Below are 12,977 nucleotides of genomic sequence, written 5' to 3'. Positions count from 1 at the left end.
CGAAACTTGTGCGAGCTAAGCATTAACGAGGTGTTTCCTTTTAACGTGTGATTCCTAACATGTATAGAGTACAATATTTTCTGGCGATCAGTATATAAGACAGAGTAGAATAAATATTTATTGAAATATTGAGCTACAAAAATACATTACCTATATTAAAACGGACAAAACTTTTGAAACAACCTATCATTATTATTCATCAAGAAACATTGTCAACCACAATCAAATGAGCAACTCTGTTCACTGCTCCTTTGCAAGGAAGTTCAAGACACCCCATATTTTGGTTTTGAGGTGAAAGAAACAACACGAACGACAAATTGTTTATTAAAATTAATAAGTAAAACAGAAACATGAATACATAGTAATTACTTGCATTTAAATTACTTATATGTACAATAAGTTGTTGATGTTTATACTCCTGACAAAGGAGTGGAATAAACTTGGTAACATTGTATCCTCAACTTTCAACACAATGCGTCTCGGATATAAATTTGGAACACTTAGCTTTGCAAAAATTCTTACATAGTGTCACAGTGGGATTTTGCGAGACAAAGACAAAAATACACGAGTATTTTCTTAGTGTTTACCATTTATTGGGATAGAAGGTGATGGCGAGAAACATTAATATTTTTGTTTTTGTCGTCAATAGAGTACATCTGAAAAAGTTACAAAAATGACAGCATTCGTATTTTACATACATTGAAATCTTACCCAGAATGTCTAATAACAGCTATTATAGAGGTAAAATGTAATATAACAATTATTTATGAACTGAGATTCCCTGAAAGTTCTGTTTGAATGTTTGTACTCGTGGTTTCCTGAGTTGTGTAAACAACACACACGTCTAGGTAAGCTTCTGGTACAAAGGATACAAAAATTATTTTAAATATATATAATATATAGATTTTTGTACTAATTCTTTATGTGAAGCACATTGCTTGACGTGAACTTACTTGAGGTAGATTTTGTATTTGTACTGAATATTTTCAACGATGACTCCATACAAATAAGTTAACAGGCAACAATTATTTCAATGATGTACAGTATTCGAGTGCCTTATATACAAGGTGTCTAGTTGGAGAGACGCGAACGAACTGACCGCAATAAAAATAATACAATGTCATTTCGACTGCATGTCTCCAACGCAACTTGGTGATTTTTCACATTCAACGTTCATACATCCATACACGCTCCGAAAATATTGAATTATGAATGCAGTCCGCTAAATATTTCAATTTTTTTGAATATGATCCGAGTTCACGGAAATCTACTGGATCAAGACTCAAAATTGTTGTTATGAACACCAAATGCTGAAAAGTATTATCAAACATAATGTCTTTGAAAATCATAATTCTTTCATCTCTAAAGGAATTTTTTTTTTTTGGAAAATGGTTTTCGGATGGACTGTCATTTTGATCAAATTTTCTGGTGTTACTTGAAAAATTGAGATGTGTTTTCAAAAATTTATGGCAACTGAAAAATATTAACAAGTTTTTTGAAAATTAAATGAAAAATCGTACGACACGTAAAACTTTTTCATTATTATTTTCCGTTTTCAATATTGCACACAGGTAAAGGTACTATAAAGTATATTCGAATTTCCAATGTCTGAAGCCCCAAGATAAAGAATCAATTTGTAAGAAATGAAAAAATATCCCCATTTTCAAGAGCTATTGAAAAAAAAAATAGGAAATATAAAGGTAACACTATGAACATTTCTATCGTACTAAATCTGTAAAAACTGATAGTGAAACAAAAGGAATGGAATAATTGAAAGATAAGCTAGAAAAATCGTATCAAATGAAAACTCTTTTCCCACCCTAGAACTAGAGCAGCGACTCTCGATGCATGTTTTTGTCATCTCCTGATGATGCTAATGTGGTTGGAGAAATGTCACATTTTAGACCAGACGTTCCAATTCTACTTATCAAGTTAGAAATATTATGACAGTTAAAAACTTCCATTAATTGAAAATTTAATAACCTAATGAATGGATAAGATAATATGGTTATTCATTGTTTTTAAATTTCATTTCTATTAATCTTTTTTCAGGATTTACTTGTCCCCCAACATAGGCCTTTTTATCGTCCTCCAACTTCTTTGTTGTTATAATTATTTGTTTACCTCATTTTGTTTAGATTGTTTCACATATCCAGCTTCTCAGTTATTTTATTTTCAACGCCTACACAACTTGTCTACCTTCTTCAGATTGTCATCAGTTGTTAATTCGAAAAAAAAAAAAAAAAAAAAAAACAACAACACCGACGCCGAGAATGCATTTTGTTTATGTTTTTCATAAGTAGAATTGGAACTTCTGACATAAAGTGAATCTAACAAAAACACTGCCTTTTTTTGTAATATCTGAAATTCAACTTTTCAAAAAAGTGCATTTTGAGGAACCTGGACTTGACAGTAAATCTACAATTATTTTGATTCAGGCAATTCCACCAAAAACAATCTGCCATAAAAATTACAAGGTACTTTAATCCTCAATTCAATCCAATTAAACTTCAATTACCTATCTGGTCAGATATACTTAACGTTATACAAAGCGTTTCAAAAGTACATTGTGAAAATTGACGTTACTCTTTGAACTGGAACTGAAACATCAACAAAGGGTAAATCTCTGCAAGTTCAGGAATTTTGAACTTACTTAATTATTGAGCATCTTTAACGAATTCAAGATTCCATAACTCACAGACAAGAAAAATGTTTACCACAAACATACACGGGTTGAATTTCCTCAATGTATTCAAAAAACAATCCGTATAATTTATTCTTTCTATTTATCTCTATCCAACTTGACAAATTCACACAAAGCTAATCACAGTGATGATAGAAAAATACAATTCTTCAGACGCATTTTTTTAGTCGCATTTCCTCGCGTCACCTCGAACAAAAACTTTTCAATGATTCTAAATCACATTATGATTCTAAGTTGTAAAATGAAATATTCAACAATAAACTGTACAAAAATAAATTTTTAAATGATATCGAGCGATGCCATCGTAATTTGTCGAAATCCAGTTAAATTTTAACTGTTTCCAAAAACAATTAGAGAAGCGTTAAACTTATGAAAATAATTACAACCTAAAGTTTTTTAAACATCGAACCCTGATGCCTCAGAATATAATATATATATATTTAAACCATAAATCATAATCTTATCTATCTAACAAAAATTACCCGTTTCAATGTTTGTCAAACACACAGATCATTCGTATCGATCCTGCGATACAAAAAAGAATATCACCCATAGAAATAAATATAATTACAAACAATCTCGAATGTATCGCAGAATCAATTTTTGCACAATCACTCTTAAAATTAAACATTTGAGTTACTTGAAAGTAAACACTATTTTATACTAGACCATGACTATTAGAAACGACGAAAACTAACATGAATTCCAAAAAAAAAATTAACGAAATTAAAAACGCATACGCTACAATTTATTGTTATAACATGGTCTATGGCAATCGTATTCGTATACCTACTGCTTGGAGAAGGCTAATTATCCTTGAAAAATATTTTATCGCAAGGTAAAAAACATATTTGACACATGCTGTGTTTCAGTTACAGCAGCAACACATCACACATTATAAGAAACTACTCAGTGGTAGCGAATCCAGATACAAATGTCCTGGACCTCTTCAATATATATATATATATATATATATATATATATATATATATATATATATATATATATATATATATATATATATATATATATATATATATATATATATAATGAAGCATCCATTGTTTAAAATATAGTAATCTTGAAATCACCAACAGCACAACAATATAAAAACATTGGCTTTCAAAGTTAGAGTCACGATGTGACAATTAGGCCGTGGTCAAAAGGAAGTTCTAGTACCAAACACTGCCGCAGACTTCTTTAGTGCTATATGCGTAGACTGCGACGATGAAAGTAGTTAGTATCTCGAAGTCTCAGCAACGACTGACTAGGGACCTCTGTGTCTTTACTCGTACTTATACTGCTAGGGGTGGCAGTAGTGGGAGTGAAGATACTATGAAAATTCTCACTCCTGATTGGTCCGCACTTGCGATAGATTGTCCAAATATACGCATACATCACTGAAGATGTCTGACACAGTACCAGACGAAACCACTGGGTTCTTTCAACTACTGCCTAAGAGCCGTGTTCTGTCTAATCGCGCAACAGTGCAACACTGTATGAATTGAGAGAACCATTAACAATGTCGTGTTTGGTAAAACATTGGAGAATTATTGAAAATACCTGCCGGGGTTGAGATTGAGTTGTAAAGAAGATACAATGACAAGATACAATCACTGAACCATTAGTTCAGATCTGTGAAGGGTTTTTTATAGAAATAAACGTTTCAAAATATATGAGAAATAAAATACACAAGTGATTTTTGTTAATAACAACGATGTTGCTGCTGAAACTGTTACACGTAGGGAAAACTGAAAATGGAAGACGTTTTGAATCTAGTAAAAACACCATTTTTTCCGCTAGGATATACCTAGATGGATGGTCAGCCGCAATAAAATAAGTGATAAAATATCGGACTGTGGCAGTGAAGCTTTTTTAAATTAGTTGAGGCAATGGTGTTTGAACACGTTAAATAGTCAAGTCTATTTGAAGGTTCCAGGATAATTAGCTTTGAATAAAAACGACATTATAATATTGCCCGTTAATCACCGAGTGTTGTTTGGCAGTTCTCAACAAATATATTGCAATAAAAGGCTCATTCACGCGGATTAAATAGTGGAGTTTGTACTAAGTATGATTCTACGAGTGTAAAGATAAACAACAATGGAACTATTTTATTGTATAAACTATCGACTACTGAAAATAAATAGTGTCATGTTTCAAACGAGGTAGATGCGGTTACTGTCTATTAAACTCTGTATATGTATCTGTATGTGTGTATATTATAAAAACCCGTATTAATTAATGTAGGAATACTGAAATCTGAGGTAGTTGAGTACTGTTACTATTTCTTGCGTTGTTGACTAGTATATGCTTAAAATTAATATCGTATTTGGTTCATTCCGTGAATATATTTATTAAATGGCAGATGAAAACTTGAGGGGGGATCCGAAATATTGAACTCGGTGAAATAAGGATTGTTTCTGATATATTTCACATACATTTCGAAATCGATGTGAACTGATTAAGGCTAGTGAACTATGAAATATTTGATTTTCCAATAAAAATTGAGTATCTGTGAAAAGTACTAGATACAGAAAAATTCCTTCAATTTTTTCAAATCAACTCCTCATTGAAAAATAGAATATCTGGAGAACTGTTTTTAGATAGAATAGATAGAATAGAAGAAAAATAATACATAAAAAAAATTAAGGTAGTTTTTTTATTTTGATTAAATATGAATTTGAATATTCAAGATTTTGGTTACAAATGAAAAATAAATTAGATTAGAACTGAAAAAACTAGGGAAATATTGAGGGCAGTTTCTATAATTCGGCAAACTGATCTGATGCAAATTTTTATGAAGGAGCGAAAGCACACTTGTAGATTCAATTCAATCCTCTCAAATTTTATTGGAAAATCAAACAGAAGCGAGAGATTCTTGACTTCATATAAACCGACATGAACTTAAATAAAAATCCTGATAATAAACAATTAGATAGCGGAACATTGGCGGCCAGTTTCGTTTTGAGAATAGATTTCGAAAGCACTCCAGAAGAAGCAGATTTCGCGGAAATAATATTACAGTGGATTCGATTAACGGCCTTCTTGAAGTGCATAATATCAACACGACAATTATATTTGTAGAGGTAGGCAATCATCAATTCTGTCGCCGATGGTTTTCGAAAACTTAAACCTAGATTTATTGTGTTTGCACTAATGACTAGCGGATAATAGAAAAAAAATGAAACCTGAGGCAGAGTAGTTACAAATGAGGTAGTTTAAAGCCGCTCGGGCGATTGTTTTTTTTTCTCTACGAAAAATACTTAAACTAGAACGTAACTAACGATCCGCGGATAGGCGGAGGAAATGTTGCCCCCTCCGAACCGCTTTTGGAAAAAATTACAACTTTAAAAAATATATAAGTACAACAAAAAATATCTTCTACAATAAAATAACAAAATAAAAAAATATTCCTGAATAGGCAACAGATTCTTCACTTTATAATATTAACAACCTGAACGCAACGAGCAATGCACATCGATTATTACTCAAGGCAATGATAAAATCTGATCATTTTATTCAACCTAAATTTCGACAATGTCTTAGATATGATCGAACCAGGACCTTCAAATCCAGGCACTTGAGAAACACCGGTGATGTTTGCATTTCGAAATTAAATCAAAATTATTGAACTGGAGCGTTTCAAAAATTGAGACTGTTGAAACACTCCAACGAAGATTTGTACCTTCGAAACTGGTTCCATTTCATTGTTATACTTCCTGAAAAAAATCAGATGTGGGGAACGCACTTTTAAATGACCTCTGGATTTATTGAGCTGACTGATTGGGAAGAAACGTTATGTCAAAAACACTACAACAAATTTCTCTCTGAATCTTTCTTTGAATCATTTTAACGAAATTAGTTTTGTATCGGACATTTGTTAATGATTAAACTCGTATTTCTATATCTAAAATCGAATTCTGTTAATTTAAATGATGACGTGAGCTACGGTGCGCCACAAGGGTCTGTACGAGGGCCAGTGTCATTTATGGTTTTTGCCAATTTCACATGCATCAAAGCGGTGTTTTTTCCTGAACAAAACTCGAGGAAAATCAAACGCTGATCCTAATTCAATGACGCTCTTATGCTATAATGAACAACTGTATAAAGGTCCTGGTTATAATAATAATGTACCTGTCAAAAGGAATTTCGACAAATTCCCTTCTCTAGGACATATAGTTTATTAGAATCAACTATTTGAAGATTCAAAAAAAAAATGTTTATCCAAAGAGGAAGCAACAATTTTAACGAATTTTCGTTACTCATTTAATTTGAGAATGAATCATCATCATCAAAATAGTTGCAGTGTTTTCGGCCCTACTCAATAATTCTAAAAAATCCATAGAGTGCATAAAAAAATTATAATTCATATTTTTTAGGGTTGCGAAAGTTCAAATTGACAGACAAAATTCGGCAGTCCGGTTTTTTTTTGCATTAGCTTAGCATATAAACGAGGAGTTGATGAGCTACATTGAACAAAAATGTTACTATCAATCGATATCAACACTCTGTCGAACCCAAAAAATTTCTGAGCAAAATTACAAGTTTCCGAATTATATTTCCCGGAAAATCTCGTGGTAACGTCACCAACGTACGAAATTCGACGGTATTTCAAAAGTGCGACTGAACTCTCAGTATATTTTCATCAGATCTAAGACAGTTGCCATCCCACCGAAATGTCCCATTCAAGGGTTATGAGTGTGTACTTGCTGTTGCTGATTTTGCTGGTAAGCTTTCAGGCTGAGCTCTGTTTTGTGTTCTCTCGCTATGTGCCTTCTCACTGTGTTGTTTCGAGTGAAGGTCCGCGAGCAGAATGGGCACGGCACTCGGATGCCCTGGTGTCTCTGCCGTATGTGGGCCCGCAGGTTCGTCTCGTATCCGTACAATCTCTCGCAAAAAGGGCACTTCAATTTCTTTCCTGGGGACAAAGATACACTCATCAGAACAGAACGAAGAGATGTCTCAAGAAGAAAATTTGAAGCTGAATTGGGCATATCTGGAGCAGGTCAGCCGAATCCAAATTGAAGGCCAAATTGAGAGCAAAATTCACTATGTATGCTCCAATCTGAGTGGAGACAATGTATACAGCTCAGTATTTCCAGCAAACCTCTCTGATTATGGAGCAATATTCAATCCCAACATTCTCTTCACTGTACATACAGATATGAAAAGCTTAATTTTGATCGAAATATCCACCAAGATCATTAATTATGTCTGATGAATTTATTTAGAGAAACTCATACAACAAACTCGTTTCACGAATTCGGAACTCTTGAACATATGATGACAAAACAGACTCACCATCCGGTGTATTTACCATCCCGCTCTTCGTCAACTTGATAGCAGCTTGATTCCACAGGTGGGGCGGTATAAGATCTTTGTCCCTGTCGTGATTGCAATTCGTCTGGTGGTTGAGTGAACCGTTCGAAGAGGGGTTGGTGTTGTTGAGCATGTTCCCGACGCTTCCGCTTCCTGCCGTGCTGCTGGGCGAGTCGTCCTGCTGAACCGGAGGTTCCATCTTCATTCTCAAATCTGCAACAGAGGCCAAATTCATATTGATATATTCATACACTAAATTGAGGAGCAGTTTGAGGCCCGAGTGATATTTCAACTAATTTTATCTATATGTTATTTTCGAAGGCATCTGTTACAAAGTTTATCTTCAGCTTTTCAGCTGCCTGTTCATAAATGTCAATTACTGTTCATAAATGTCCATTACTGTTCATAAATGCCCATTACTGTTCATAAATGTCCATTACTATTCATAAATGTCCATTACTGTTTAGGCATGTTCTATACTGTTTATAAATCTACATGATTGCTTATGAATCATCTCCGTTCATTACTGTGTATAAATGTTCTGTTCTATTCTGTTCATAAATGTCTATTACTGTTTATGCATATCCTTTACTGTTTATAAATGTACATAACTGCTTATGAATCATCTCGGTACATTACTGTTTATGCATGTCCTTTACTGTTTATAAATGTACATGACTGGTTATGAATCATCTCGGTCCATTACTGTGTATAAATGATCTGTGCAACTATACTGTTCATAAATGTCCATTACTGTTTATACATATCCTTTACTGTTTATAAATGTACATGACTGTTTATGAATCATCTCGGTCCATTACTGTTTATGCATGTCCTTTACTGTTTATAAATCTACATGACTGCTTATGAATCATCTCGGTCCATTACTGTGTATAAATGTTCTGTGCAACTATACTGTGCATAAATGTCCATTACTGTTCATACATATCCTTTACAGTTTATAAATGTACATGACTGCTTATGAATCATCTCGGTCCATTACTGTTTATGCATGTCCTTTACTGTTTATGAATCTACATGACTGGTTATGAATCATCTCGGTCCATTACTGTGTATAAATGTCCTGTGCAACTATACTGTTCATAAATGACTATTACTGTTCATAAATGTCAATGACTGTTCATAAATGTCAATTACTGTTCATAAATGTCCATTACTGTTCATAAATGTCCATTACTGTTCATAAATGTCCATTACTGTTCATAAATGTCCATTACTGTTCATAAATGTCCATTACTGTTCATAAATGTCCTTAACTGTTTATAAATCTACACGACTGCTTAAGAATCATCTCCGTTCATTACTGTGTATAAATGTTCTGTGCAACTATACTGTTCATAAGTGTCTATTACTGTTTATGCATGTCCTTTACTGTTTATAACTCTACATGACTGGTTATGAAACATCTCGGTCCATTATTGTGTATAAATGATCTGTGCAACTATATTGTTCATAAATGTCCATTACTATTTATGCACGTCCTTTACTGTATAAATGTACATGACTGCTTATGAATCATCTCGGTCCATTACTGGACCGAGATGATGTATGTCACAGAATGTCTCGGAACATAAGTAAACAGAACAGCACGTCTTTGAAAAATGTCATCTTTGTTTGTGTCTACAGGTAACAGATTCATTGTTCTTTATTAGATATAACCGACGTTGCCAAATGGTGAAATAGAAACGAATCCCTTTAAATGTTGAATGCATTATTTCATTCCTCTTTTTTAAGTATTTAAATAATTTTTTAAAGAAACTGGTTGAAATGATAAGTTTAAAATACGTTGTTTTAGAGCTCTATGAAAACTACTTGATTTTCGTCAGGAGGAATATTCCCCATTATGAAGGAGTTCACGGAACGCGATGTTCGACGAAACAATTGAAGTTCACAACTGACATTTGACTTCAACAGCGATCTGATGTCAAGCAGCGAACACTAACCAGTGAAATTAATAGGTGGAATAGTTTAGAATAAATAATGAAATATTCTTTTTTATTTACAAGTGCTGAAGTAAAATTATTTTATTTCATTGTACAAAGAGAAAACCACACGAAAAACGTGTCAATATCTACGGATATTTATAAGTTTACATATGAGTGTGCGCTTACCTTCTGCGCAGCCCGGATCCTGTGACCTATCGAGACTACTACTTTCCGGACAGATCATGGCGGTGGCAGGATCCGGGTCGAACCTATTCTCGGGCGAGTCTTCGCCCCCCGGCTGGCTCGGCAGATTCGACAGCGATGACGACGGCCTGTACGGATGCGACACGTGCCCCCCACCTGGGGGGGACCCTGGCCGACCGGTCGCCTTGCTGCCATCGCGCAGGACGGACACCCTGACCGACTCCTGCTGCTGCATCACCTCGTTGGGACTGCTGCGCAACGGCCTCTTCATCGAGTTGTCGTAGGGGGGCGCTGAGGCGGGCATGCGCGGGGAGTCGTACGGCCGATAGTGGTGCGGGTGCATGTAGGGCGACATAGCGGGCGAGTAGCTCGGGGACGGGCTCGATTGGTGGTGGGCGTTCGATACCGGGGTCTCGATCTCTTCTTTTGGTATCTGCAAATCAAACATTTTTTATCTTACTTAGATCGACAAAGATTCTTGTGGGTGTTAGCCAGAACACGAAACTTCCATACCCCAAGGATCAACCTTAGGACCCAGACTCTTTTTACTATATGTGAATGGTGTGGCCTCTGTAACAAAATTTATACAAAAGCATTTGTAATGACCTCCAAGAAATCAAACAATGGTGTGGTGCAAACATACCGCCATTCAACATTGAAAAAAACAAGTATAATCACCTATATCAGTACACTTCAAGAATGTGTTAGGAAAATAATAATAATATTTATTTGACTACGTTACATAATATGTGTTGGTAGCAAGTCATGTTTGGCTTTACATTCAAAATTTACAAGTTAAAATTTACACAACAATCACATATGTAAAAACTTTGAAAATCAAAAAGAAGTAGTGACTTGTTTGTTACCACAAAAATGTGTTCTGAAGTCATCGATAGAATAGAAGCAATGCCTCAACAAATACTTTTTCAATTTTCTCTTGTATGTGTTTAGATTGAGTTCTTTGAAATCTTGGGGCAAAATATTGTACAGATAGTAATCTATGGATTTTTTTTGCGATAAGTGAAGACGAAATCGATTTATTCTAATGTGGTGAGCGTTTCGTGTGTTATGTTCGTGGATATGACATTGTTTCGCCAAGGATGGTTTCTTCTTGTGGATTTCAATCAAGATGTAATAAAGAAATAAAGTTGGCAAAAGCATAATTCCGAGTTTTTTGAGATATTTTTGACAGTGATCCCTGTATCCAATATTAACCAGCACTCTCAATGCCTTCTTTTGCATCCTAAATATTTGAATGAAACAGTGAAAAATATGAGGTTTTTAATATTTATTACTTTATTACTATTATTACTTTAAGACCAATTACTGAGTCAGGTTTGCTGAGGTTGAATAATCATGTGAAAAATATCAAGTGGGACTTCATTTCTGACCACTTGTTGACAATAAACGAAAAATTTGATCATTTTATGTTAGAGCCATTGCAATCTCTTTTTCGCTAAAAACAAAGCGGGTCAAAGGCACCAAATCACATTTAAATTGGTTCAACAACAAATTACGTGACATGCGCGAAACTCTGAATTTCATGATTGATGCTTACCGCCAAAATGACCGACCAGAGCTGAAAAACTTGATAGATAATCACAGAATGAAATATAGACAAGCCCTCTCACACGCAAAAATACAAGCCAATGATAACTACATAAGGAATAGTGTTAATGAACCTAGAGCTATGTGGCAACTCATTAACAGACATAGAGAAAGTAAATCTAATGTAAATTCAAATAGTGTCACAGGAGAAGATTTCAATGAATATTTCAATAATGTAGCAAACAATTCTGTTAACAATCTGTCACAACAGAAATTCAATAAATCTGCTACTGACTTTCTTGAAAATGTCAATGTCAACCATATTCAAATGTTGAGCTTTGTGGAATTCACATACATAGAGGTAAGGGATGCCATATTCACTTTAAAAAACAAACAGACAAAGGACATATATGGTTTCAATACCAAAATTATCAAATGCATTGCTAATGACATAGTGTACCCCCTTACTAACCTATACAATGAGTGTGTGAAAGAAGGAACTTTTCCTACTTGTCTCAAATTGAGTTGTGTAATTCCTATACATAAAGGTGGCGCAACAAATCTGATATCAAATAATCGACCTATCTCTATCATACCTTATTTTGCCAAAATATTCGAAATACTGCTGAAAATACCTTTAACTAATCCCTTTGAACAACATAATTTATTTACTATACAGTTCGGTTTTCGATCCCAACACTCAACAACAATGGCTATAAATTCACTTGTTGAGACTATAACTGATAGTTTTGAATCCGGCGGATTCACAATGTCATTTTTTTGTGACTTTAGTAAGGCGTTCGATTGTGTTTGCCCTAAAGTTTTGCTCTCAAAACTTCAATATTATAAATTATCTACAGGCAGTCTTAAACTGATGAAGTCCTATCTGGACGACAGACAGCAAGCTGTTTACTTGAATGGCAAATTTACTAGCTTACTTCCTATTGAGTATGGAGTTCCCCAGGGGTCGATATTGGGACCGATCCTTTTCTTGATTTACTTCAATGATATACGATTTAGTGACACAAGTGCCAACTTCGTGCTGTTTGCTGATGATACAACTGTATCAATTTCTGGGAATAATATTGATACTTTGCGTACTACATTCGAGGATACTCTGACAAATGTCAGTGAGTGGTTTGCCGTAAATAATCTTAAACTTAATGAAGATAAGAGCCAAACAGTCATTTTTTCGTTGCGCGAAGTGCCAGATATCAGTAACCCTGAATATGTTAGGTTTCTAGGTGTATACA

At 34.3% G+C, this 12,977-nt stretch overlaps 1 protein-coding gene across 4 annotated transcripts in view; it reads right to left on the bottom strand.

The window, feature by feature from the left end:
• Nucleotides 1–308: 308 nt before the first annotated feature.
• The window catches only part of chinmo (Chronologically inappropriate morphogenesis), a 116,090-nt gene continuing 103,421 nt past the window's right edge, over nucleotides 309–12,977 (bottom strand). For all 4 annotated transcript variants that reach the window (XM_023159354.2, XM_023159353.2, XM_074173380.1 and 1 more), the window contains exons 4-6: nucleotides 10,159–10,609; nucleotides 8,009–8,239; nucleotides 309–7,625 (exon numbers count right to left, since the gene is read on the bottom strand). In XM_023159354.2, coding sequence (XP_023015122.1) covers nucleotides 7,393–7,625; nucleotides 8,009–8,239; nucleotides 10,159–10,609 — 915 coding nt within the window. In that variant the 3' untranslated portion in view covers nucleotides 309–7,392. The remainder of the gene's footprint in view (nucleotides 7,626–8,008; nucleotides 8,240–10,158; nucleotides 10,610–12,977) is intronic.

This window comes from Leptinotarsa decemlineata, unplaced genomic scaffold (genome assembly GCF_025532065.1).
Source record: "Leptinotarsa decemlineata unplaced genomic scaffold, Ldec_3_MD MMD2_tig00000232_RagTag_RagTag, whole genome shotgun sequence".
NCBI lineage: Eukaryota > Metazoa > Arthropoda > Insecta > Coleoptera > Chrysomelidae > Leptinotarsa > Leptinotarsa decemlineata.
The sequence above is the reverse complement of the archived record's forward strand: the minus strand, read 5'-3'. Positions and strand labels throughout refer to the sequence as shown.